We start from the raw sequence: 26963 nt of genomic DNA, 5'->3' as shown, positions 1-26963 counted from the left end.
TCTCCGTTAGGTAAGTTCTAAAGATTTTTTTAAAAGAAAACCATACCTTGAGCCAGAGGCAACAAGGGTCACGAGAAAAAGGGTGTCTGCCTGTTTTTCCACCAGAAGGCTGGGCAGGGTGGCAGGGAAAGGCACACACAGAGCAAGGTTTTTGCTTACATACGTTTTGCTCTGGTGAAGATTATAGTGGTCTTCAATGTGCATATGCGTGTTAGTTGCTAAACCTGATGCACTAATTCTCAGCTGTGCATCATGCAGCTGAAATTAACTGAAAGTGAAAGAAAAGCTGTTCAGCTAAAACTGTCGGAAGTTGTGATTAGCTGAAAGAGAAGCTATGATGTGGAAAAGGCATCGAACAGGAAAGGTGAGCAGTATGTTACAGAAATGCTCCACAGTAGCTGAAATATGGCACAGGAATTGAGATTATGCCGTGCTTCAAACTGGATCAGGAGCACACCAGAATGCAGACCATAATATGTTGCACAGCTGCCTAAGCCTCCTGTTCCAATGTAATGCAACAGTGTCATTGAGCCAGGAAGCAAAGGCGGCCTTGAATGTATCCAACAATGCCTACCATATCTAAGAAGCATTTTATAGCCACAAAAAACTCACCGGGTGTTGATAAACTACAGATCAGGCAGAAGCCAAAATTAATCCTTGCAGTGGGATTAGCAACTAGATGAATAATCCAGGCTTTTGACCATGTTACTTTTCAAAGTGGAATCACCAGGTTTAATTCAGTTCTAGTGTAAACTTAGATTGCAATGGCATTTTGAGAGTCACACACATGGCACTCCTAATCTCCCCCTCTCATGAAAGGCAAGAATCTAATGGAACCATTTTCCTTTCCCCTCCATTCTCAAAGGATCCAAGTGGTAATGGAGACAAATTGCTACGCTCTGAAACGCTCTCTGGCGTGGTGCAGTGAAACTGTAAAGGGCAGCTCATAGCTCTTACTTTGGTTGTAAAAATGTATCTTTGATTTACAGAGTTTTCTGCAGCTGTCACTTTTTCTTCTGATATATCGATCCGCGATTTTCCTCCCCCCACAATCAATACCTGCTGAGTTAAGACTAATAAAACTCCCTTCCTGCAACTCATCATATGATTATTTAGCAGAAGTCATTTGTACCGTGTCGCCCTGGCTTCATCTCATCACTCACTGTAACGATTCCTGCGAAAAGAGCTTGAGAGTCGCCAATGGGAAAGGGAAATTTTTGAAGAGAAGGTCACGGCATGTTAATGAGCTGGCACTGAGGCCGTCCCACTTGTTTGGCAAGGGGAGAAGCTCTACACCCAGAGAGGAACTCAGCAGCTAAGTTCCCGGCTGCAACTGTCCTCGGTGAAGCTCTAGGCCACAAGGAAATCAGAGCCTCTGCTTTACCAAACTTAACTGCCGTTTTAGGTTTCACAAAGGCATCAGCTGGACGTGGAGCAGAAGTGAAGAGGCAATAACAGCCCCTTATCCTTTGTAACAGGGGTAGGCAAACTAAGGCCCAGGGGCCGGATCCGGCCCAATCGCCTTCTGAATCTGGCCCGCAGGTGGTCGAGGAATCAGTGTGTTTTTACATGAGTAGAATGTATCCCTTTATTTAAACTGCACCTCTGGGTTATTTGTTGGGCCTGCCTGGTGTTTTTACATGAGTGGAATGTGTGCTTTTATTTAAAATGAATCCCTGGGTTATTTGTGGGGCATAAGAATTCGTTCATGGGACGTGGGTGGCGCTGTGGGTTAAACCACAGTGCCTAGGACTTGCCGATCAGAAAGTCGGGGTGAGCTCCCGTTGCTCAGTCCCTGCTCCTGCCAACCTAGCAGTTCAAAAACACAAAGTGCATGTAGATAAATAGGTACCGCTCTGGTGGGAAGGTAAACGGCATTTCCATGTGCTGCTCTGGTTCACCTGAAGCGGCTTAGTCATGCTGGCCACATGACCCAGAAGCTGTACGCCGGCTCCCTCGGCCAGTAAAGCGAGATGAGCGCCGCAACCCCAGAGTCGGTCACGACTGGACCTAATGGTCAGGGGTCCCTTTACCTTTACCCTTTACCAACCCCCCCCAAAAAAAATTTAGTCTGGCCCCCCACAAGGTCTGAGGGACAGCGCACCGGCCCCCTACTGAAAAAGTTTGTTGGCCCCTGCTTGTACTATGGAGTCACTTGCCAGTCCAGGAGCCCGAAGGGTGGGATATTCAAAGGGCAGTCAAACCAATGGTTCATTGTTTGCTAAGAAAGGCTTGTGATGGAAGTTGAAGCTCAAAGAGTTTTCCTGTAAGTTTGCTAGAGAGAACTCTGTGAGAAACTCTCAATGTGCTCTGCCAGGGGTGTTGCCATATATAGTCTCACCTGCCTGGACACACTCCCCTTTGCTTCTCTTCATCTCATCACCAAACCAGAAATCTGAGGACAATGTGCATCTCTGCTCCATTGCTCAGACACCACCTTAAGCTAGACTCCAGCATATCTTTGTAACGGAATCACCATTTTAAGCCTGCCTGAACAAAAGTTCCCATAATATTCTAGTGGGAGAAACTGGTAATATGTGGGTTAGACGGTGTTAGCGTTATGTGCAATTTGTAGCTGGTTGACTCCCTCCTCATTTTTAACATGTCAAAATGAAATAGCAGGCTCATAGCAGAATGCATAATGGTGGCTTAGGCCTCCTTTCACATTCTATATGGGTACAGCTGTTCTTCCACTCCTCTAAGAAGACACATCTGTTCATTAGAAAAAACAATGTAATTTCTAGTGACTAATTTTAATTATTTGCAGATGATAGATTCCTTGTGCATCTATAAACGGCTCAGGCTTCCCCGCTCGGTGACAAACGAACAGGCCCTTTAGGCGAAATGGGATGCAGTAATGAAAATCTGATACAAACTGAGAAAAATGAGTGAATGGGGCAGGTTGGTCTCTTGAGAAAAAGAAAAGGGGATTCCCTGGGTCCTCCATCTCATCAGGTGACTCAGAGGTAGCAACCAGAGCAATACACTGGTTTTTTACAAGCTTGGCTTGCAGTGCAGCAGGGTTTAATATTCACTTGCTGCTGAGGTCTGATTACAGGATTCATAAGGCCCTTTTGAAAGCTGTCAATGAGCTGTGAGTCACATATTCCACCACTGCCTCCCCCCCCCCCCATGCCACATCCATGGTGGAGGAGGAATTGAAACCCCATCAGAGTGGCATCCCATGCTGGAAGAAAAACATGCTGGGAGGCTCTCCAAATGGCATACAATGCCCAGCGTGCTCACTGCAGCTGAGCTACTCCACTGGGCAAGCTTTAAAAGTAGCAACAGGCAGGGCAATAGGAGGCAAGTGGGGAATCTTGGATCATCCTCCGGAAAAGACTCAACTGGGTCTTGCTGAAGGGAAGGGGCACCCTCTAACTTTCCCCCCAACCTGCTACCTTCCAAATGTTTTCGACTGCATCTTCCAACAGTCCCAGCCAGCAAGGGGCTTCAGTCTTTAACATCAGCTGTAACATCTAGACCATGGGAGCGTTTCAGCCCTGTTCTTGAGTTTGTTCAAAATCTAAAATAGCTTTATCTTGTATCCTTTTCTTTGAATTTGTGCCATTTACGTTTTTAAACCTTTTTGTAAAAGCAGCGCTAGAATTTTCACAGTTGAGTCTTCAACCCCTTATTATTGTGCTTTGCCTTCTTCAAGTTTGGCTTTGTTTAAAACTTGCTATTTAGGTTTGCAAACCTATTTTGTAAATTCAGTATTAGAAACTGTACTTTTGAGTCTTCAATTCTTTATTACTGTGCTTTGCTTTACCTAGATCGAGCTAGGATTATAATACATCAGAATTTTGGGGGTTCTACGCTTGTTTGAATTTTGGTCATTTAAGTTTATGATTTTTCTATTTCCTTCTGAGGAAACTGAATAGCCCAGTGAAACAAGGTTTGTAGCCAGCCTCCCGTTAAGGCTTTGTTTTATTTTAGGTTTTTCTAAAAAAAATTCTTAAGCTTTTTGATTATTATTATTTACCGTATTTTTCGCTCTATAAGACGCACCCGACCATAAGACGCACCTAGTTTTGGAGGAGGAGAACAAGGGGAAAAAAATTCTCTCCCTCTCTGCGCAGCGCCTCTCCAGCAAAGCGGGAGGAGAAACGGAAGGGGCTCCGTTTCTCCTGCTGCTTTCGTGAAGGGGCGCTGCGCAACTTTCCCTCTCTTATGGAGTGAATGCAGGCTGCGCAGCTATCGCTGAAGCCAGGAGAGCGAGAGGGATCAGTGCGCACTCCATAAGACGCACACACATTTCCCCTTACTTTTTAGGAGGGGAAAAGTCTGTCTTATAGAGCGAAAAATACGGTACAGTGGTACCTCGGGTTACATACGGTTCAGGTTACAGACTCTGCTAACCCAGAAATAGTGCTTCAGATTAAGAACTTTGCTTTAAGATAAGAACAGAAATCGTGCTCCGGCGGAGTGGCAGCAGCATGTAGCCCCACTAGCTAAAGTGGTGCTTCAGGTTAAGAACAGTTTCAGGTTAAGAACAGACTTCCGGAACAAATTAAGTACTTAACCCAAGGTACCACTGTAGTTGATTTCCACAAGATAATATTTGTAGTCGATTACTTCTCGTTTCAGGGATTTTCACGGTATTTCATTTGTTTTGAGCAATGTATAGAAGGCTGCTCCAACCCACCTAATCTCACCTTCCCTGCAGCTGGAATCTGAATGCTTTTGGGTGGGAGGAACGGCAAGAAGGAGCTGCTCTCAGCAGCGGAGGAGCGTATGCCCACGCTGCCCAGGACAGGCGCACAGGCCGTGTCCCCAAGGGTGGTGGGGAACGGAGGGCACCCTTCCATGTGCCACAGTTCAGAGTAGGAGGGGGCGGGGAGGCTTCTGCCCATTCTTCTCCTGCTTTCTGCTGCCTAACCCGCCAGCGGTGGCAAGAGGAGTTGCTGCGGCGCGGCAGACCTCACCACGTCCAAGGAGAGCTGCTGGGTCGTAAGAGCTGGGTGCCAGAGGACAGGATCACACATCAAAATGACCTTGACAGATTAGAGAACTGGGCCAAAACAAACAAGATGAATTTTAATAGGGAGAAATGTAAAGTATTTCACTTGGGCAAAAAAAATGAGAGGCACAAATACAAGATGGGTGACACCTGGCTTGAGAGCAGTACATGTGAAAAGGATCTAGGAGTCTTGGTTGACCACAAACTTGACATGAGCCAACAGTGTGACGCGGCAGCTAAAAAAGCCAATGCAATTCTGGGCTGCATCAATAGGAGTATTGCATCTAGATCAAGGGAAGTAATAGTGCCACTGTATTCTGCTCTGGTCAGACCTCACCTGGAGTACTGTGTCCAGTTCTGGGCACCACAGTTCAAGAAGGACACTGACAAACTGGAACGTGTCCAGAGGAGGGCAACCAAAATGGTCAAAGGCCTGGAAACGATGCCTTATGAGGAATGGCTAAGGGAGCTGGGCATGTTTAGCCTGGAGAAGAGGAGGTTAAGGGGTGATATGATAGCCATGTTCAAATATATAAAAGGATGTCGCATAGAGGAGGGAGAAAGGTTGTTTTCTGCTGCTCCAGAGAAGCGGACACGGAGCAATGGATCCAAACTACAAGAAGGAAGATTCCACCTAAACATTAGAAAGAACTTCCTGACAGTAAGAGCTGTCCGACAGTGGAATCTGCTGCCAAGGAGTGTGGTGGAGTCTCCTTCTTTGGAGGTCTTTCAGCAGAGGCTTGACAACCATATGTCAGGAGTGCTCTGATGGTGTTTCCTGCTTGGCAGGGGGTTGGACTCGATGGCCCTTGTGGTCTCTTCCAACTCTAGGATTCTATGATTCTATGATTCTTTTTTTTTTTATAATAATTTTTATTAATTTTCCAAACAAATAATAAGAACAGTATAGAACAATATAACTTCAAGCTCATCAGTTCATACCCTTCTTTCTTTGACTCCCCCATACCTCCCCATCCCTGCATCCTTGTTTAATAATTCTTTAGCAACCCTTAGGTCCATTGTCTTAATTCCCTTTCATAAAAAATTCTTAAGTTTTTTTGTTTACTGCTGCAATTCTTTACTTCTTACCCCCTGACATCTTAACATTCCTCAATTTTGCAATTATTTTTAAGATATATTTTGAATTTCTTCCAGTCCTCTTCCACTGTCTCTTTCCCCTGGTCCCGGATTCTGCCCGTCATCTCGGCCAGTCCCATAAAGTCAATCACCTTTGTTTGCCATTCTTCCAGAGTAGGTAGTTCTTGCGTCTTCCAATACTTTGCCAGTAGAATTCTTGCTGCTGTAGTGGCATACATAAAGAAAATCCTATCCTTCCTCGGCACCACTTGGCCCACCATGCCCAAGAGGAAAGCCTCTGGTTTCTTAGGAAAAGTCCACTTAAGGACCTTCTTAATTTCATTATAGATCATTTCCCAGAAAGCTTTAACCTTTGGGCAGGTCCACCAAAGGTGGTAGAAAGTGCCTTCAGTCTCATTACATTTCCAACACTTATTATTAGGCAAATGATAAATTTTTGCAAGCTTGACTGGGGTCATGTACCACCGGTAGATCATTTTCATAATATTTTCTTTTAAGGCATTACATGCAGTAAATTTAATACCGGTGGTCCATAACTGTTCCCAGTCAGCAAACATAATATCATGACCGATATCTTGTGCCCATTTAATCATAGCTGATTTCACCGTTTCATCCTGTGTATTCCATTTTAACAGCAGGTTATACATTTTTGATAAGTTCTTAGTATTGGGTTCCAACAATTCTGTTTCTAATTTTGACTTCTCTTTCTGAAATCCTATTTTCCTGTCCTGTTTAAACGTCTCATTTATCTGATGGTAATGCAACCAATCTCTAACCTTAGGCTTTAGTTTCTCATAACTCTGAAGTTTCACCCTTTCGCCATCATATTCTAAAATCTCATGATATTTTGGCCATTTAGAATCCATATTAAGCTTCTTTACTTCCCTAGCTTCCATTGGTGACACCCACCTAGGGGTTTTACTTTCCAACAAATCTTTATATCTAATCCAAACGTTATACAATGCTTTCCTTACAATATGGTTTTTAAAGCTTTTATACACCTTTACCTTGTCATACCATAAGTATGCATGCCAACCAAAACTATTGTCGTACCCTTCCAGATCCAAAATGTCGGTGTTCTCAAGAAGTAGCCAGTGTTTCAACCAGCAGAAAGCTGCTGATTCATAATAAAGTCTTAAGTCCGGCAGGGCAAACCCCCCTCTATCCTTTGCATCAGTTAAAATCTTAAATTTAATTCTGGGCTTTTTGCCCTGCCAGACAAATTTTGATATGTCTTTCTGCCACTTCTTGAAACAGTCCATCTTGTCCACAATCTGCAACGTCTGGAATAAAAACAGCATTCTAGGCAATACATTCATCTTAATAGTAGCAATTCGGCCTAACAAGGAAAGTTTCAACCTTGACCATATTTCCAGATCCTTTTTAACATCTGACCAACATTTTTCATAATTATCCTTAAATAAGTTCACATTCTTGGATGTTAAGTTTACCCCCAGGTATTTTACCCTTTTTGTTATTTCCAAGCCTGTTTCATTCTGAAAACTCTCTCTTTCTTCCATTGTTAAATTTTTTTCCAACACTTTCGTTTTTTGTTTATTCAATTTAAAACCTGCTACTCGACCAAATATTTCAATTAATTCTAATACTCTTTTAGTACTAGTGTCTGGCTGTTGCAAGGTCAATACTAGGTCGTCTGCAAATGCTCTTAATTTGTAATGTCTAACTCCGACCTGAACTCCTTTAACCAACTGGTCCTTTCTAATCATGTTTAACAAAACCTCCAGGACTGATATAAAAAGCAAGGGGGATATTGGGCATCCCTGCCGTGTACCTTTTTCTATGGGTATTTCTTCTGTTACCACATTGTTTACAATTAACTTGGCCTTTTGTTGGGAATATATTGCACCTATACCGTTTTCAAAACCTTGACCTACCCCCATCCCTTGGAGATTCTTTTTCATAAAAGTCCAACAGATATTGTCAAAGGCTTTCTCCGCATCCACAAAAATCAAAACTGCTTTCCTGTTAATGTCAACATCTAACAACTCCAAAATGTCTATAATGTTCCTCACATTGTCTGACATATGTCTACCTGGGAGAAAGCCTGTTTGGTCCTTATGAATCTCTTCTATCAACACTCTTTTCAATCTTTTTGCCAAAATGTCTGCAAAAATTTTGTAATCCACATTGAGTAAAGATATAGGGCGGTAGTTTTTAACCTGATTCTTCTCAGTCTCTGTTTTCGGTATAAGTGAGATGAAAGCCTCTTTCCACGATTCAGGTGCCTTTTTCCCCTTCAAAATTTCATTGCAAACTTCCTTCAATGGTTGTATCAGCCATTCTTTCAGCATTTTGTAGTATTTGGCCGTCAGGCCATCTGGTCCTGGTGATTTTCCCAATTTCATATTTTGGATGGCACCCTCTATTTCTTGGTCTGTTATTTCCTCATTTAAGATCCTTTTACTTTGTTCTGGAATTTTTGGTAGACCGTATTTTCTGATGAATTCTTCTATTTCTTGTTCATTGATTGGCCCTTGTGCATACAATTTCTTAAAAAAACTTTGAAAACAATTGTTTATCTCATTGGGTTTGCGGATAATTTTTCCATCCATTTCTAGACTTGTTACAGTGTTCATTCTCTGCCTTTTTTTCAGTTGCCATGACAGAAGTTTCCCACATTTATCCGCTGATTCAAAAGTTCTTTGTCTCATTTGCTTTATCTTCCATTCTATTTGTTGGTTCATGAGCTCCATGTACTGCATCTGGTAAAACTTTATTTCTCTCAAAATCTCATGGGACTTTGGTTTGGACCTCAGCTTCTTCTCTCCTTCTTTTATTTTTTCTAAAAATTTTTCCTTCTTCTCATTTTGTTGCTTCCTCTTTATAGAATTTTGTTGAATTAGGAAACCTCGCATCACGGCTTTGCTTGCGTCCCAAATTATTCTTTTTTCCACATCTGTTTTCCTGTTGATCTCAAAATAGTCTTTTAATGTTTTAAGGGCCTTCTTGTGGATCTCTTCATCCTTAAATAGGGTGTCATTCATTCTCCATCTAAAAGAACCAGTTGTTGTTAGTTTCATCTCCATCTTCACCGCATTATGGTCGGAGCACGTTTTTGGACATATTTCTACTTTTTTTGTTCTTGACGCCAGACTGCTAGAAATCCAAATTTGGTCTATTCTTGTCCATGTCATTTTTGCTTCAGAGAAGAAAGTTCCCTCTCTCTCTAGAGGATTCCTTGTTCTCCAGATATCAATCAAATCCATTGTTTCAGTCATTTCGAAAAAGATCTTTGGTAATCTCCCTTCTTTTGAAATCACTTGTCTCTGTGCTTTATCCATGTTTGTTGAGACAACTCCATTCATATCTCCCATCATTAGGATTTTATAATCTAAAAAGTCAACTAATGTCTCATGCAACTTCCTAAAGAATTCAGCCTTCCCCTCATTTGGGGCATAAACTCCAACAATTAGTAACTTTTCTCCTTGAATTTGTATTTCAATTGCCAGGTATCTTCCTTGTTCATCTTTAAATATCAATTTTGGAGCCAATTTTTCCTTTGCATAGATCACCACACCTCTTTTCTTTACTTTGTCTGATGAGATAAATTCTTGACCAAGTCTCTTATTTGTCAGTAATTTCCTATGTATCCTGGCAATATGGGTTTCTTGCAAACATATTATATCTAATTGTTCTTTCTTCAAAATGTGAAAAACCTGTCGTCTTTTCCGGGGAAGGTTCAAGCCATTACAGTTCCAACTAAGAAGTTGCAGAGACATTTTGTATTTAAGTAGCTGTTCCTCCAACTGCTCCAAGCTTCTGCTCTTCCTCCGATGGTGGTGGTAAAAGTCCAAATGACAGATTTGCTATATCAGGTGGTTCCCTCTCCTCTACAGTTCCTTTCTGCAAATCCTCCAAGTATCTCTCCAGAAATTGTTCTTTGTCCTGAATTGTTTTTATTTTAATCTTTCTTCCTTTAAAGTTAAAGGACAGTCCTTGTGGAAACTCCCATCTGAATGGTATGGTGTTTTTCTTCAGCAAATCTGCTAGGCTTTTGTAGTATGTTCTCACCTCTAAAATGTATTTGGGAATGTCCTTAAAAATCTGTATTTGACAATTTTGGATCACCAGTGCCTTTTGATAATGCAGATTCAATATTTTATCTCTTTCTTCTTTTGATCTCAATGTGATTAGGCAATCCCTTGGTTTTTTATCCTGCTTTCTGCCCAGTCGAAAGGCTGTTGTTATCTCAAATTCATCTTCTTCCTCCCATTCCTCCTGCCAAAAAGCTATAATGTTCTCTGTAAGGAATTGCACAAGGTTGTCCCCTTCCCCTTCAGGCACCAATCTAAGTTTTAGGTTCTTCTCTTTACGTTGAAGTTCCAATAAGGAGAGGGCTGCATCATGCTCATTCACTTTTTAAATAATGATTCTATGATTCTATGAGGTGTGCCACAGCCGAGGAGGGTGGGCAGCAGCGCTGCTGCCCACTTGCCTGCTCTCCTGACCTGGGGGCGAAGCTGCGCCAGGCACAAGCACCGCAGCCAAGGTCCAGCTCCTTCTGGCACAAAGCCAGGTTCCGATGAAGGAGCTTGCTGTGCTTGTGCCCCCTCTCAAAATGGCACTCAGGGCCATGGCACCCCCCATGCTATGCCTCTGGCTCTCAGGCCCCTCGGCTCTCAGCGAGGTGTAAACTGGAGGATAACATCTGCCTCCTCTGAAAGCCAGAAAGTGGTGAAAACCATTGTGAAGACAGTCGGAAACAGGACACCAATCTAGGTGAAACTTTGGTCTAATCCGGCAACAGTCTGTATAAAAAGCGGGTGTCACTGAGCTCTTATTGGGGGGGGGGGTTGAATGGGTGGAAGATGCCAAGGATCCACCCACCCACCTCTCCCTTTGCTTTTGTGAGGTACAGTCACCTCTAAGGTCACAAATCTGGAATGAAGGGACACATGTTATGAGTGGCATTTTAGAGCAAGCTAAAGGTTAAAGCCTCAGCGCCTAGGACTTGCCGATCGAAAGGTCGGCGGTTCGAATCCCTGCGGCGGGGTGCGCTCCCGCTGCTCGGTCCCAGCGCCTGCCAACCTAGCAGTTCGAAAGCACCTCCGGGTGCAAGTAGATAAATAGGGACCGCTTACCGGCGGGAAGGTAAACGGCGTTTCCGTGTGTGGCTCTGGCTCTGGCCAGAGCAGCGATGTCACGCTGGCCACGTGACCCGGAAGTGTCTCCGGACAGCGCTGGCCCCCGGCCTCTTGAGTGAGATGGGCGCACAACCCAAGAGTCTGTCAAGACTGGCCCGTACGGGCAGGGGTACCTTTACCTTTACCTATTAGTCAGCAATCCCTAGGCCGAAACTGCCCCCTTTCCTTATTTCTCTTTCTCCAGGCATGTACAGAGGTATCTCTGGATGCGAACAAGATCTGTTCCAGAGCCCCATTCGCATCCAGAAGCAAACGCAACCCACGTCCATGCGTCTGCGTGTGTCGTGATTCGCCGCTTCCACGCATGCGCATGACGTCATTTTGACAAGCGGTGAAACCGGGAAGTAACGCACTCTGTTACTTCTGGGTCGCCGCAGCATGCAACCCAAAAATACTTATCCCAAAGCTACTTTAACCCGAGGTATGACTGTACAGTTTGCTTTAGGTTGCGCATTTTCAAGTTGCATCCTGCAGTGACCCGGAAATAACAGAACAGTAACGGGTTTCACCTCCGGAACAGATCCCGTTCACAACCAGAGGTACACTGTACTGCTTTCAGACTGCAAACACTTCCAGGGAGCAGCTATCAAACCAGAGTACCTGGCTAAGACAATTGTCTAACGCACTGCTGCTAATGGTCTCCAATCAGCAAGCCCCACAACCTCTCGCTCATTTTTCTCTAATCGTAAGAGATACCTGTAATTCTGGAAAGATGAAAAAAACGCACCAAATTCACAGAGGACAAAGCTCTGTGCCTGAGTGAAATCATCAACTGCGAAGAGGCCTTTAATTTGAAAGACAAAAGATCGCATTAAGGAAGAAACTGTAATAATCAAAGGTGAAAGGAATGTCTATTGTCTTGTTCTCTGTTCTCTCCTCTCTCTCTGTGGGAATTTTCGCAGGCAGGCATCTGTGGGGGGTTTGGGGGGGGGCTGCCTTGCGCGCTTCCTGCTCATTCTTCCCCACCCCATCAATAAATGCCAGCAATCATACTCTCAAGCTGCGGTGTGATTTCAAGGTTCATCTCTTCCTAGCAGCTCGAACACTAATTATCCCAGCTGTAATTAGTAAGATAATTAAATACTGGCTCGCTCATCACTCTACCTTGTGTCGGGTCATGATTCTCCCAGAAGACCTTGAGCAGTTTCTCAAAGCTGATGGTTTCTGGCTGAAATACCACTCGCACGGCTTCGGTATGGCCAGTCCTCCCTTCAACGAAACGAAAAAGAAGAAGAAGAAGCCAAAGTATTAATCACAAAAGGCCACCCCAAAAGAATGGCAATCTGCCTCGCCAATAAATTAAAACGGCAATATAAATATGGGGATAGGATAGGGGTTTCTAATTTGCTCGCAATTTTACCACATCACTTTTTCAGGTGGTCTGAGAGGAGCATTTGCAGTGCATTGCGATGGATTCCTCGAGCAGGGGCCTTGCAAGGCGATCCCAGAAAGGCCAGCTGGCACACGTTTCGCTGTAGAAGCCATGATGTCGGACCACAAAGAAAACTAAGCCAGAACCTCTGTTCTGCTCCACAGTTCATGGCGTGAGGAAGGCTGGGCTGAAGTAGTGAGGCGTTCTCAAAGTAAAGGAAGGATTGAACTCTGATTAATAAGAATACACACAGAGGCTTGAACCAGCAAGACTCTGGGAAGGGTGCGTATAATAATCTGTCTCTCCACCCCCCTGGCCCAGGTTGTTTTATTCACAAAAGAGCTTTTTACAAAGTGTTCGGAAGAACCAATCAGATTTCCTCTGAGCATTTCAACAAACCCCATGTGGGGACAAAGTCAAACTACAAACACTAGTTAAGCATGCATACTTTTGGGGTAAATGAATGAAAACTACAAAAGAGTGCATTCAAGAACCCCGGAGGTCATAAACAATCAATACACATGATAAGAAGGATGGCCAGGAGGACAGCAATCATGATCATCTTTATGTGAAACCTGTTTCCTGGCCCTAAGATTAACATATCAGAAAAGCTGCAGCAAAGAAACTGCCCACTGTCTTTGATGACTCAGGACGCCTGCCTGTCTAAGTGGGTACGTGACTTGTGAAGAAAGAGAAATGGAACAGGGATGCAGAGGTGTGGATTGATCAAGAATCATATCAAAATACAGTGGTGCCCCGCAAGACGAATGCCTCGCAAGACGAGAAACCCGCTAGACGAAAGGGTTTTCCGTTTTGGAGGCGCTTCGCAAAACGAATTTCTCTATGGGCTTGCTTCGCAAGACTAAATGTCTTGCGAGTTTTTCCAACTTTTTTCCCCTTCCCCCCCCCTTTTTTCTAAGCCGCTAAGCCGCTTATCTTCTTATCCGATAAGCCGCTAAGCTGCTAAAAGCCGCTAAAAGCCGCTAAAAGCCGCTAAGCCGCTAATAGCGCTAATCCGCTAAGCCGTCAATGGGCTTGCTTCGCAAGACGAAAAAACCGCTAGACGAAGAGAATCGCGGAACGGATTAATTTCGTCTTGCGAGGCACCACTGTAGTTTAAACCCGGTCAACACAATGCTTTCATTGCTGACACAGATGGCTTACTCTATATTTGTTATAATTCCTCATAGCAATCCCACCTGATCACTACAAGTAGCTTATCAAGTTTCATGCTCTCTTTCATTTGTGTGAAAAGTTACCTCCAATTTTCAAGAGGTGGGTTTGATATCCGTTGCAAACAAAAGTTGTGATGCTTTGACACACTTTTTTCTCCATGGCTGTTGCCAACTTTCATTTTCTCACTTGCTCTCACTGTCCTCAAGTTCTTTGCTCTCACTGCTGTTAACCAGAAGTTGGCTCTGGCAACGCATGCAGTTTCATTCATGACATTGCATTGCTCCGATGTAATGATACCCTTGCATTGCATTGCTCCGATGTAATGATACCCTACAGTGTGTGTCGTTAAATTATGGCACCAATGATGCCTGCAAACGAATTCACAGCCAGAGGGCAAATGAGGGCAAATGAGGGCAGCAACAGGCAAAGATGTACTGAGAGGAAGCCACTGTCAGATAAGCAAAGAGTACTGAATCAGCAGAAGGGCTTGGCAAGGTAAGTGCTGTATTTTTCCATCTATAAGACGCCCCCGTGTATATTTGGGGGGACTCTGATTTAAGAAAATGGGGGGGAGATGTATCCATGTATAAGACACCCCTAAATTTTTGACATTATTTTTTAGGGGGGAAACCTAGTCTTATACACGGAAAAATACAGTATTTCTTTGGCAAGTTGCTTGCCTATGCCAATGATGACAATTTCAACATGAATGTCAAAATTCAGGAACATTCAATGCAGCCAAGTGGTAATAAATTCATAAAGGCTGCAGCAGACAAAGAGCTCAGTGGTAGGGCCCAGGGTTCAAAACTCCCATTGTTCCAGGCATGTTTTGCGACAGGGAATTTCAATAATGCAAGCAGTTTCTGAGCTCTGGGCGCTGTACTGAGCCTAAGGTTTCAGATTAAAACTGCTACTGCTGGAAGAAAAGGAGGACATTTTCCTGCCTCCCCACTTCCAGCCACTCTCTGAAGACTGGAGAAAAATATGATCATATTATCATAAGAATATGGGGGGGGGGGAGGACTAGACCATGTGAAAAATGAGCATAATATTTTAGCTGCACTTCATTCATTTTCAGCTTTGTATTCTTGTTATTAAAAAAGCGTGCCTAGACGCTCCATTGCGGCACCCCAACCTAGGTTTAAAGTACCATTTAGTTCCTAGCCTTCATATCTCAATTTCTAACACTGGTAGGGCCGTTATATTAGCTGTGCTGGAAGACCAGATCCATAGGGGTTCTCACTCTCTAAACTGTCACCTGACATCAGCTACTATACTGGGCTGCAGAAAAGACTGAGAAGGGAAACAGGGATGCAAAGTGAGATAAAAATGGCAGTGGCTCAGGCATCTGGGATGCCAGATCTAAACAACTGTGCTAATACAATGCATAGATGAACTGCAGTGTTATTTCATGCACACACTTGCATAAACGCATGGGTTCTGGTATGTCAGTTCTAACCCTGGGCTGCTAGTCGTTTCCATGTGAACCAAGCAGTTACCATTTTATGCCTGGTAATAGCAGTTCTCAATTAAAACTATGTACAGTGCAAGGGGGGAAAGGCATGATTAATTACAAATTATTCCTGTAATGGAATTACTGCATAATCTACCCAGTGGATTTGGTTATCTCAATAACTCTCAAATTATTAATTGGGGATTATATCTGTTTTATGGTTAAGTTCAAACCCAGGATATGAACCGCTCTTCTGTTGCCAAGAACGCTAATACTCAGCATTCTGTGAATGAAATTTCAAATAACTTCAGTCCAGAAGACCATAGAATCAGAGAATCGTAGAGTTGGAAGGGATCGCAACAGTCATCTAGTCTAACCCTTTGCAATGCAGGAATCTCAACAAAAGCTGCTAAACCTTAGAACAGGAGTTTGCTTATTTATTTTATATATATTCAATAAATTTATACCCTTTATACATGAGATAATTTCTCATAAGGCAGAGAACAATAATATACAGTGAGGCAAACAAATAACAGTACAGTCATACCTCATGTTACATTTGCTTCAGGTTGAGCGTTTTCAGGTTGCGTCCCACGGCGACCCAGAAGTAACGGAAAGGGTTACTTCTGGGTTTTGCCACTCACACATGTGCAGACGCACAAAATGACATCACGTGCATGCGCAGAAGCGGCGAATCGCGACCAGCGCACACTCGCAGACGTGAGTTGTGTTCCTTTCAGGTTGTGAACGGGCCTCCGGAACGGATCCCGTTCGCAGCCAGAGGTACCACTGTATTCTACAAAGCATTCCAATAAAACACAGAACAGCAGCACAATACTCATAGGTAAAATACCAGAAACCAACATTACCCCTACACAAAATGAAACATTGACTGCTTGGTTTACCACAACCAGAAGCGAGTTCACCCTTAGCCTATGGTAGGTAAAGGTAAAGGGACCGCTGACCGTTAGGTCCAGTCGTGGCCGACTCTGGGGTTGCGGCGCTCATCTCGTTTTATTGGCCGAGGGAGCCGGCGTACAGCTTCCAGGTCATGTGGCCAGCATGACTAAGACGCTTCTGACGAACCAGAGCAGTGCACGGAAACGCCATTTACCTTCCCGCTGGAGCGTTACCTATTTATCTACTTGCACTTTGACGTGCTTTCAAACTGCTAGGTTGGCAGGAGCTGGGACCAAGGAACGGGAGCTCACCCCGTTGCGGGGATTCAAACCGCTGACCTTCTGATCGGCAAGTCCTAGGCTCTGTGCTTTAAACCACGGTGCCACCCGCGTCCCTTACCTATGGTAGTTTTGCATTAAAACTACCCTTGGAAAACACAGCAGTAGTTTGGATTTGAAGCGTGTGGATTTGATATCCCGCTTTATCACTACCCTAAGGAGTCTCAAAGCGGCTAATAATCTCCTTTCCCTTCCTCCCCCCCAACAAACACTCTGTGAGGTGAGTGGGGCTGAGAGACTTCAGAGAAGTGTGACTGGCCCAAGGTCACCCAGCAGCTGCATGTGGAGGAGAAGGGAAGCGAACCCGGTTCACCAGATTACGAGTCCACCGCTCCTAACCACTACACCACACTGTCTTCCAGCATACCAGTTTCAAGCATACCAGAGGAAACAGGGGTAAAGAGATACTATTCCTAGATAAAAACAAAGGGGTAAAGGATCATTTCCAGAGGCAGAATCCTTTATATTTCAATAATAATAACAACAACAAATTTATTTATATTCTGCCCATCTGGCTGGGTTTCCCCAGTGAAATAAAGCAGACCTGGACTTCTAAAGCAATCACAGAGCGTACTGTTAGAAACAGTAGGTTACAGAATTATCTTAGAAGTCCAGATAAATGAGAGAACGCTTGTTACGGAACAACCGAAAGGGTTTTTATTAAATGCTGCCTACAGAAGCACAACCAATAAATAAAGATGGCCAAGGTTTAAGAACACAATTAAACGAGGATTTTCATCTCCTCTAATATTTTTGGGACATAGGCGTGACTTCCAGGAGTACAGTGGTGCCCCGCAAGACGAACGCCTCACAAGACGGAAAACCCGCTAGACGAAAGGGTTTTCCGTTTTGGAGGTGCTTCGCAAAACGAATTTCCCTATGGGCTTGCTTCGCAAGATGAAAATGTCTTGCGAGTTCCTGCGGGGTTTTTCCCCCTTCCCCCCCCCTTTTCCTAAGCCGCTAAGCCGCTTATCAGCTGATCCGCTGATAAGCCGCTTAACAGCTGATCGCTAAAAGCCGCTAAACCGCTAATAGCGCTAATCCGCTAAGCTGTCAATGGGCTTGCTTTGCAAGATGAAAAAACCGCTATACAAAGAGCCTCACGGAACAGATTAATTTCGTCTTGCGAAGCATCACTGTACTGTATGGCAAGAAGCGGGGAAAGGGCTCCTGCAAAACCTAATAACGATAAACTATGCTAGCACAATGGCCATAATATTTTCAAAATCACCCTAGGAGGAGCCATGACAGTAACTTCCCTTCCCAGGATAAGAGCAGCAATAAAATTGCAGATATTGTTGTGTACTCAAATACATACTAATGGACAGTGCTAGACCTTCAAAATTTCTAAACTTTTAGAGCAGACCTGACCTGACCAGATCATACTGGGACATCCATCAACACAGGAAGCGGCTGTATACCAGATTATTTGCCCATCCAACCCTGTACTTACTGACAATAGCGCTGCACTATTTTGGCAGGTCATGTCACCTGACCCTTTTAACTGGAGCCATGGGGGCAGAAAGTTCTGCATGCGAAGTAGGTCCTCAACCATAGAGCTATGGTCTCCACCAGTGCTTTTTTTCCCCTACAAAAAAGTGCCGGAGCTCACCGCCTCAGTCTTCAACCCAGACACCGATGCCACCATCTTGAAACCAAAATCACATGACAAGATGCCGGGCCACACCATTATCTTGTGGAAATCAACTACAGTGGTACCTCTGGTTAAGAACTTAATTCGTTCCGGAGGTCCGTTCTTAACCTGGAACTGTTCTTAACCTGAGGTACCACTTTAGCTAATGGGGCCTCCCGCTGTGCTGCCGCCGCACAATTTCTGTTCTCATCCTGAAGCAAAGTTCTTAACCCGAGGTAGTATTTTTGGGTTAGCGGAGTCTGTAACCTGAAGCGTTTGTAACCCGAGGTACCACTGTACTCTTTGGGGCTGCAACATAAAAACCCTGCCCTTTTATACCGTCTCATGCTGTGAAGCCTCTCAAACAGCGATACTTAGCGGGCACTGCCCTGCAGCGCAGATAATAATAATAATTTATTATTTATACCCCGCCCATCTGGCTGGGTTTCCCCAAGACACTCTGGGCGGCTTCCAACAAAATGTTAAAATACAACAGTCTATCAAACATTAAAAGCTTCCCTAAACAGGGCTGCATTCAGATGTCTTCTAAAAGTCTGGTGGTGGTTTTTCTCTTTGACATCTGGTGGGAGGGCGCTCCACAGGACAGGTGCCACTACCGAGAAGGCCCTCTGCCTGGTTCCCTGTAGCTTTGCTTCTCGCAGGGAGGGAACCGCCAGAAGGCCCTCAGAGCTGGACCTCAGTGTCCGGGCAAAACGATGGGGGTGGAGACGCTCCTTCAGGTATACTGGACCGATCCTCTGTATTGTGCACACCCATGGCAGCAGCCTGCCACTGCCCCCTTCACCTTTTGGTCTCCAAGCTTGTGCCCCAGCATCAGCCTGGCCTGCATGGCACAGGCAGCCACGGAGGGGCAAGCCTTGACCGTTGCTTCTCTACATCATGAAGCAGCACTGTCATCGTCAGGCAGCTGGCCTGCAATGGTGCCCACCTGAGAGGTACTGGAACTGCGTACAGTGGTACCTCAGGTTAAGTACTTAATTCGTTCCAGAGGTCCATACTTAACCTGAAACTGTTCTTAACTTGAAGCACCACTTGAGCTAATGGGGCCTCCTGCTGCCACAGCGCCGCCAGAGCCCGATTTCTGTTCTTATCCTGAAGCAAAGTTCTTAACCTGAAGCACTATTTCTAGGTTAGCAGAGTCTGTAACCTGAACCGTATGTAACCCGAGGTACCATTGTATTCCAGCAGAAAAAAAGCCCTGGTCTCTCCTGAAAACTAGGTTTCTATACACACAACACAACACAACACAACACAACAATACAACACATAAACATCTAGACACTAGCACCATGATGTTCTGCTGTTCATTACAGTCCACATTATGCATGAGGAATTTGCTGGTGTGTTGTTGTTTTTTTACTATATGTTAGTCAATGTTTGTATCTTACTTATACGTGAATGTAAATCTGGATAATTACTACTGTGACTTCGGTGAAATTGCTTTGCGTAACAGAGATGAAGGTCTACTGAGGACCTATAGGGGCTATTAGAATGACACAACAAAAATAAATCTTGGGAGTCTTTGGGGGGAAAGCACAGTGGAAACATCTGTTCATCGCACAACAGGAATAATGGGGAGGGAGAAGTAGGAAGGACGTGGAGATATATTAAAACCATTGGAGAATAACAGGAGAAAAGGCACAGGAGCTTTTAACAGTGCCTTCAAATCTCAAACCTCCAAATTCAGCACTCATTTCTGTCCTTTTATTGCTAGTTGCAATTGGGGAAAGGGAGAGATGAAAGAACCAGAGTGGAATGATGGGGAGGAGGACTGCTTCCTGTTAAGAAACATATAAAAAATTAGGATTACATGTTGTAGGACACAGTAGTCAAAATGTGTACAACATACTTTGATTTGTGGGACAGTGCAAATATTTTTGTACATTGCATGTGTGCATGTTCCTTTACTAATGAAGTCCTTTCTTCTGTTAGTCACACTAAATTTGCAGTGTACAGTCATACCTTGGGTTGAATACGCTTCAGGCTGAGCATTTTTGGGTTGCACACCGCGGCAACCTGGAAGTAGCGGAACACATTACTTGAGGGTTTCGCCGCTCGCACATGCGCACACTCAAAACGACGTCATGCGCACGCTCGGAAGCGGCGAATTGCGACCCGCGCAAGCGCAGACGCGGGTTGCGTTCGCTTCCAGATATGAACGGGGCTCCGGAACAGATACCGTTTGCATCCAGAGGTACCACTGTATGGAAGAGCTGTTTGACAGTGGAACAGACTCCCTCGGAAGGTGGTGGTCTCCCCTCCTTGGAGATTTTAAAGCAGACGTTGGTTGGCCACCTGTCAGGGATACTTTAACGGTGAATCTTGTATTGCAGGGAGTTGGAATAGATGGCCCCCCGGAGTCCCTCCCAACTTTACAATTTTATGATTCTATGTGTGGGTGGGTGTGCGCCCAGGAAGCAACATGCTAGGATGCCGAATATGAGTGGATGAGAGAATCCAAGGATCTCGTTTTACAGTGGTGCCCCGCAAGACGAACGCCTCGTAAGACGGAAAACCCGCTAGACGAAAGGGTTTTCCGTTTTGGAGGCGCTTCGCAAAACGAATTTCCTTTTTTTTAAAAAATAAATATTTATTAAGGTTTTTCACAACGGATCAAAATCAAAACCAGTACACCAAAAAGAACAATCAAAAACAACACAACAAAAACAACAAAAACGAAAAAGAAAAAATTATTACTTGCTTACTATCTTTATAACCCTCTTTCCTGACTTCCTCACATCTCCCTTTTCTGTGTTCCCCTTTACACAAATCAATTTTAGCAGTTTCCTACCCTCTTTCCAATCTTATTCAATATTGTATATTTCAACCTATTATGCATTTATTTTCCTTCTCTTTTAAGGAAAAAAAAAATTATCGCATGTTCTTTATAATTTAATTTAATCCTTTTCCACATCATTTTTGCATATTTTCCACATCATTTTTGCATATTTCTTTTTACCAAACCCCTAATGCCATATTATTTTTATATCCAACATCATTTTAACATTCAAACATTTTACAATGTTTTTGAAGATATTCTTTGAACTTCTTCCAATCCTCTTCCACTGATTCTTCTCCCCGGTCTCAGATTCTGCCAGTCATTTCTGCCATTTCCATGTAGTCAGTCACTTGCATCTGCCATTCTTCCAAGGTGGGCAAATCTTGTGTCTTCCAATACTTTGCAATAAGTATTCTTGCTGCAGCTGTTGCGTACATAAAAAATGTTCTGTCTTTCTTTGACACCAATTGGCCGACCATGCCCAAAAGGAGGGCCTCTGGTTTCTTGGAGAAGGTATATTTAAATACCTTTTTTAATTCATTATATATCATTTCCCAGAAAGCCTTAACCTTTGGGCAGGTCCACCAAAGGTGAAAGAATGTTCCCTCAGTTTCTTTACATTTCCAGCATTTATTATCGGGCAGGTGGTAAATTTTTGCAAGCTTGACTGGGGTCATGTACCACCTATATATCATTTTCATAATATTTTCTCTTAAGGCATTACATGCCGTAAACTTCATATCAGTGGTCCACAACTTTTCCCAGTCAGCAAACATAATGTTATGACCAATGTCCTGTGCCCATTTAATCATAGCTGATTTAACTGTTTCATCCTGAGTATTCCATTTTAACAGCAAGTTGTACATTCTCGAAAGTATCTTAGTTTTAGGTTCTAACAATTCTGTTTCTAATTTTGATTTTTCCACCTGGAAGCCTATTTTTTTATCCAAATTAAAGGCTTCTCTTATTTGATAATAATGTAGCCAATCTCGCACTTTATCTTTTAGTTTCTCAAAACTCTGCAATTTCAATGTGTCTCGATCTTGTTCTAGTATCTCTCAATATTTTTTGGCCATTTGGCCTCCATATTGAGTTTTTTCAGAGCCTTAGCCTCCATGGGTGATAGCCACCTTGGGGTCTTGTTTTCCAATAGGTCTTTATATCTTGTCCAGACATTAAACAAAGATTTCCTGACAATATGGTTTTTGAATGCTCTGTTAACTTTTACCTTGTCGTACCACAAATATGCATGCCACCCAAAAGCATTATTGAACCCTTCCAAATCCAAAATGTCAGTGTTCTCAAGAAGTAGCCAGTCTTTCAACCAGCAGAATGCTGCTGATTCATAGTACAGCTTCATGTCTGGCAGGGCAAACCCCCCTCTTTCTTTGGCATCAGTCAATATTTTGAATTTTATTCTGGGCTTTTTGCCCTGCCAGACAAATTTGGAAATATCTCTTTGCCACCTCTTGAAACAATCCATCTTGTCCACAATCTGTAAAGTTTGAAACAAAAACAACATTTTTGGCAATACATTCATCTTTATAGCAGCAATCCGACCCAACAAGGAAAGCTTCAATTTTGACCAAATTTCTAGATCTTTTTTAACTTCTGACCAGCATTTCTCATAATTATCTTTAAATAAACTCAAATTTTTAGCCGTCATATTGATCCCTAGGTACTTCACCTTCTTAACAACAGTTAAGTCTGTCTCTTTCTGAAACCTTTCTTTTTCCATTGTTGTCAGATTTTTCTCTAAAACCTTAGTTTTTTGTTTGTTCAATTTAAATCCTGCCACATGACCAAATTCTTGAATCAATTCTAACACCCTTTTCGTACTAGATTCTGGCTCCTGTAATGTCAAAACCAAGTCATCTGCGAAAGCCTTAAGTTTATATTGTTTAGCTCCGACCCTAATTCCCTGGATCAACCGGTCCCTTCTGATCATGTTCAAAAGCACCTCCAGGACCGATATAAATAACAATGGAGAGATAGGGCAGCCCTGCCGTGTTCCTTTTTCAATCCTAAACTCTTCTGACACCACATTATTAACTATCAATTTTGCCTTTTGTTCTGAATAAATTGCTTCTATCCCATTTTCAAACCCCCGTCCCACTCCCATTCCCTTAAGATTTTTCTTCATAAAATTCCAAGAAATATTATCAAAGGCCTTCTCCGCATCAATAAAAATTAAAACTGCTTTTGTATTAATATTCTCTTGTAATAGCTCCAAAATGTCAATGATATTCCTTGTATTGTCAAACAAATGTCTGCCTGGGAGAAAGCCTGCCTGATCTTATGTATTACTTCATTTAAAACTCTTTTTAATCTATTAGCTAAAAAAAATTTTGTAATCCACATTTAGAAGGGAAATGGGACGGTAGTTCTTAAGTTGTGTCTTTTCAGATTCAGATTTCGGTATAAGTGTGATGAAGGCTTCTTTCCACGACTCCGGCGCCTTCTTTCCCTCCAAAACGAATTTCCCTATGGGCTTGCTTCGCAAGACGAAAATGTCTTGCGAGTTCCTGCGGGGTTTTTTCCCTTTTTTCCTAAGCCGCTAAGCCGCTTATCAGCTGATCTGCTGATAAGCCGCTTAACAGCTGATCGCTAAAAGCCGCTAAACCGCTAATAGCGCTAATCCGCTAAGCTGTCAATGGGCTTGCCCAGAGTGACTGGGGAAACTCAGCCAGATGGGCGGGGTATAAATAATAAATAATTGTTGTTGTTGTTGTTGTTGTTGTTGTTGTGACCAGGTTGGAGCCCCCTTTCCGCTGGCAGGGCCTATGCCGTTGCCTGTGGGTGGACATGGACTGGGACCCATTGCCAGGCCTGCAAGTCTGTGAATCCACATTTGGAAGCAACGTGAGCCAAAAACTCTATAGAGAATTCTTGGAGACATCAATCGCAAGGTGGGGAAAGACACACTAAGTCTATTTCAAAGTGCCTTTCTAACGAATGTGCATCTTCCACCCCTCTAAATACACAGCAGAAACAAAACCAGCAGGTGTAAGGTAATAAATCTGAATAAAACTCAAATATTTTTCCCCTGAGATAAGGCTTCCAGTAGGGAACATTTCTGCTTTTCAACATGACAGAAGAAAGAGAGGTCGTTCATGTTATAATAGTTTTGTTGTGCAACTTAATAACGAAAGGGTCACTGCTGAAGATGAAAACTTCCTGATTCCGGAATGTATTTTCCCATTTTGCTCTTAAAGGGAAGTTTTTTAGCGTGTGATATTTTATTGTGTTTTTGCTTTCTATGGAAGCCGCCCAGAGTGGCTGGGGAGGCCCAGCCAGATGGGCGGGGTATAAATAATAAATTATTATTATTATTATTATTATTATTATTATTATTATTATTAAAGCATGTTCATTTCACTCTGATTTATCTCACGTTAAAAACAGAAAGTTCTCCTTAGTCAGTCGAGCAGCCCCGCAGTCTGAGGCAGCAAAATTTCAGGAACCTTCTGTGCTGAAGCTTAAACTCTGAAACAGAGCCGCAGAACCTTGATGGATTGATCTCAGGTCGGAAAATCTCAGTGTCAAACAGCTTTCTGCTACTGCTCGCCATGTTCAGCTCAACCATATGAAGCCAGCTTTTCAACAATAAATGTTCTTAAGAAGGAAGCTTGCAGCTAGAACCGACATGCTGTTCTAGGGCCTATTATCCTTGTTTCTATGTAACAAGGCCTTTGTGCAATCAAGCTCTATGGCAAGCAGCTGAGGGCTGCCATGTGTCCCGAGGCCGCTCGATACTAAGTGTAGATGTGGGTTAAAGCCCAAGAATGCTGACGCTCCGTTGATATAAAACAGCACCGACAATTTATGCAGAAGCGGCTCCTCGCTCCAGTCCGCCTGACCCACATTCGTTCAAGACAGTGCTTCCCCCCCCTAAAAAAACAATGTTTAGGGGTACTCTCATTTTGACTCAAGAAAATCACCATTTTATAGTTAAAATCAGGGAAAATAAATACAGTAAATGGACAAAAGTACAAAGATTCACAAAATGTTTAGGGGTATGTGTACCCCCAGAAAAAAAGCACTGCTCTTTCTCTTAGCAAAGGTCATGCTGTGGAGTAAGGATGAAAGTTTCCGTTTCAAAACCAGGCCTGAAATCCCACTTAAATGAATCCAAATAACTAGTTTAATCCAAGTGTGAGTGGAATTGGCCAGCAACCACCTGCTTGAACACTTTACCCAGGAAACCTATGTCCCCACTGTGGAAGGATGTGTGGATTCAGAATTGGCCTCCACAGTCACTTATGCGCTCAGTGTTAAAACCGTGTTTATGAAAGACAATCTTACTTAATTGGGATCGCCAAAGAAATGCAAAGATATCCGGAGCTGCAGAAGCTACTGTGTTATCTTTGACAACAAAGAGTTAACTACCGTATTTTTTGCTCTATAAGACTCACTTTTTCCCACCTAAAAAGTAAGGGGAAATGTGTGTGCATCTTACGGAGCGAATGCAGGCTGCGCAGCTATCCCAGAAGCCAGAACAGCAAGAGGGATTGCTGCTTTCACTGTGCAGCGATCCCTCTTGCTGTTCTGGCTTCTGAGATTCAGAATATTTTTTCCTTGTTTTCCTCCTCCCAAAACTAGGTGTGTCTTGTGGTCTGGTGCGTCTTATATAGCGAAAAATACGGTATCTGCTATGTGCATTCCTTTGGCTGGGAAGCTCCCCTGACACTGGGAAAGAACTCTGCTTTCATTTCCGAGTGTCAGTCACTTCCTATAGGTTACTCAAGGAGTGGCACCACCCAGGCCAGCAACTGACCAGTCTGATCTGAAGTGGAGAGGAGCTGGACCATGCCTGATCAGCGCAGGATATGGTCCACAGGCTAAGAGCTGTCTGCCCCTGCAGCGATGTGTCCACTACCTGCCCCTGCTGCTCCCTCCCCCCACTGCACCACCCAGCTTGCTCCCAAGGAGCCATGGACCAGTAGAAGATAAAAGTTTATCACGCTGTTGTTGAAAAGCTGTTTTCCGGAAGCTAATTGCCTGTTCAGCCTACATTCATTTCACACTTGGAAAGCATAGCCACTCTTAGAAGATTACACGAAGTAAGCTCTTGCAGTGGATATTCCAAACAAGGGAGATCGGAAACACGCAGTCTTGGAAAAGAGCTATTTGTATGCCACCTAACCACTGTTTGTAAATTTCCCATCAGATTGTCAGTTTAAAATCACTGAAAATAGCTCTCTGATTTGGCTTAATGGAGGCTGCAATCACAGCTTGTGGCAGCTGCATCAAGGGGAGAGAATCTGTCACCTCGCCTTATTTCCCTGTGTTGCAGGCATGCTTCTTGGGGAAGGATTAAACATGCAAAAGAAAGCCTGTGTGTTTACAGAGATTTATCAAGACCTTGTCCTGCCCACAATCATCTCCCCCCCCCCCAACTGCTTGAATAAGATACCACTGGGTATCTTCTAACACGATGCACCTCACTGCGTAACCACCTGATCTGACTGTAGAGCTGTTCAATGCACACATTTTTGTTAAACAATCTTCACAGAGTTAAAGTTATCATAGGGTAGGTACTGTTCCACAGGGGACGTTTACAAAAGCTCTGACATTCTGCTCTGCCACAAGCAGGGATGTACGAATTTGTCAAATTCGCTTCTCTCTGTTTCTCATATTTCCAATCTTAAAGTCAGTTCTCCATACAGTGGTGCCTCGCAAGACGAAATTAATTCGTTCCGCAAGTTTTTTCTTCTTGCGAGTTTTTCGTCTTGCGAAGCACGGTTTCCCATAGGAATGCATTGAAAATCAATCAATGCGTTCCTATGGAGACCGTCCGGGGACAGAGGGGAAGGCGCGCGCCTTCCCCTCTCTCCCCGGACCCCTTTTGAAGCAAGGGGCGGCAACGGGGAGAAGCGATCTTCTCCCCGTTGCCACCCCTTGCTTCAAAAGAGGGGACAGAGGGGAAAATCGCTTCACCCCGTTGCCGCCCCTTGGTTCAAAAGGGGTCCGGGGAGAGAGGGGAAGGCATGCGCCTTCCCCTCTGTCCCCTCTTTTAAAGCAAGGGGCGGAGGGGAGAAGATCGCTTCTCCCCGTTGCCGCCC

The 26963-nt window shown here is 43.7% G+C and overlaps 1 protein-coding gene across 3 annotated transcripts in view; it reads right to left on the bottom strand.

Annotated features, from left to right (window-relative positions):
* MSRA (methionine sulfoxide reductase A) overlaps positions 1-26963 on the bottom strand; it is a 229484-nt gene that overhangs the window by 77773 nt on the left and 124748 nt on the right. For all 3 annotated transcript variants that reach the window (XM_079969021.1, XM_079969020.1, XM_079969022.1), the window contains one exon: positions 12331-12435. In XM_079969021.1, the coding sequence (XP_079825147.1) occupies positions 12331-12435 (105 nt within the window). The remainder of the gene's footprint in view (positions 1-12330; positions 12436-26963) is intronic.

Source organism: Podarcis cretensis (assembly GCF_951804945.1).
Source record: "Podarcis cretensis genome assembly, chromosome: 3".
In the NCBI taxonomy this organism is placed as follows: Eukaryota; Metazoa; Chordata; class Lepidosauria; order Squamata; family Lacertidae; genus Podarcis; species Podarcis cretensis.
The sequence above is the reverse complement of the archived record's forward strand: the minus strand, read 5'-3'. Positions and strand labels throughout refer to the sequence as shown.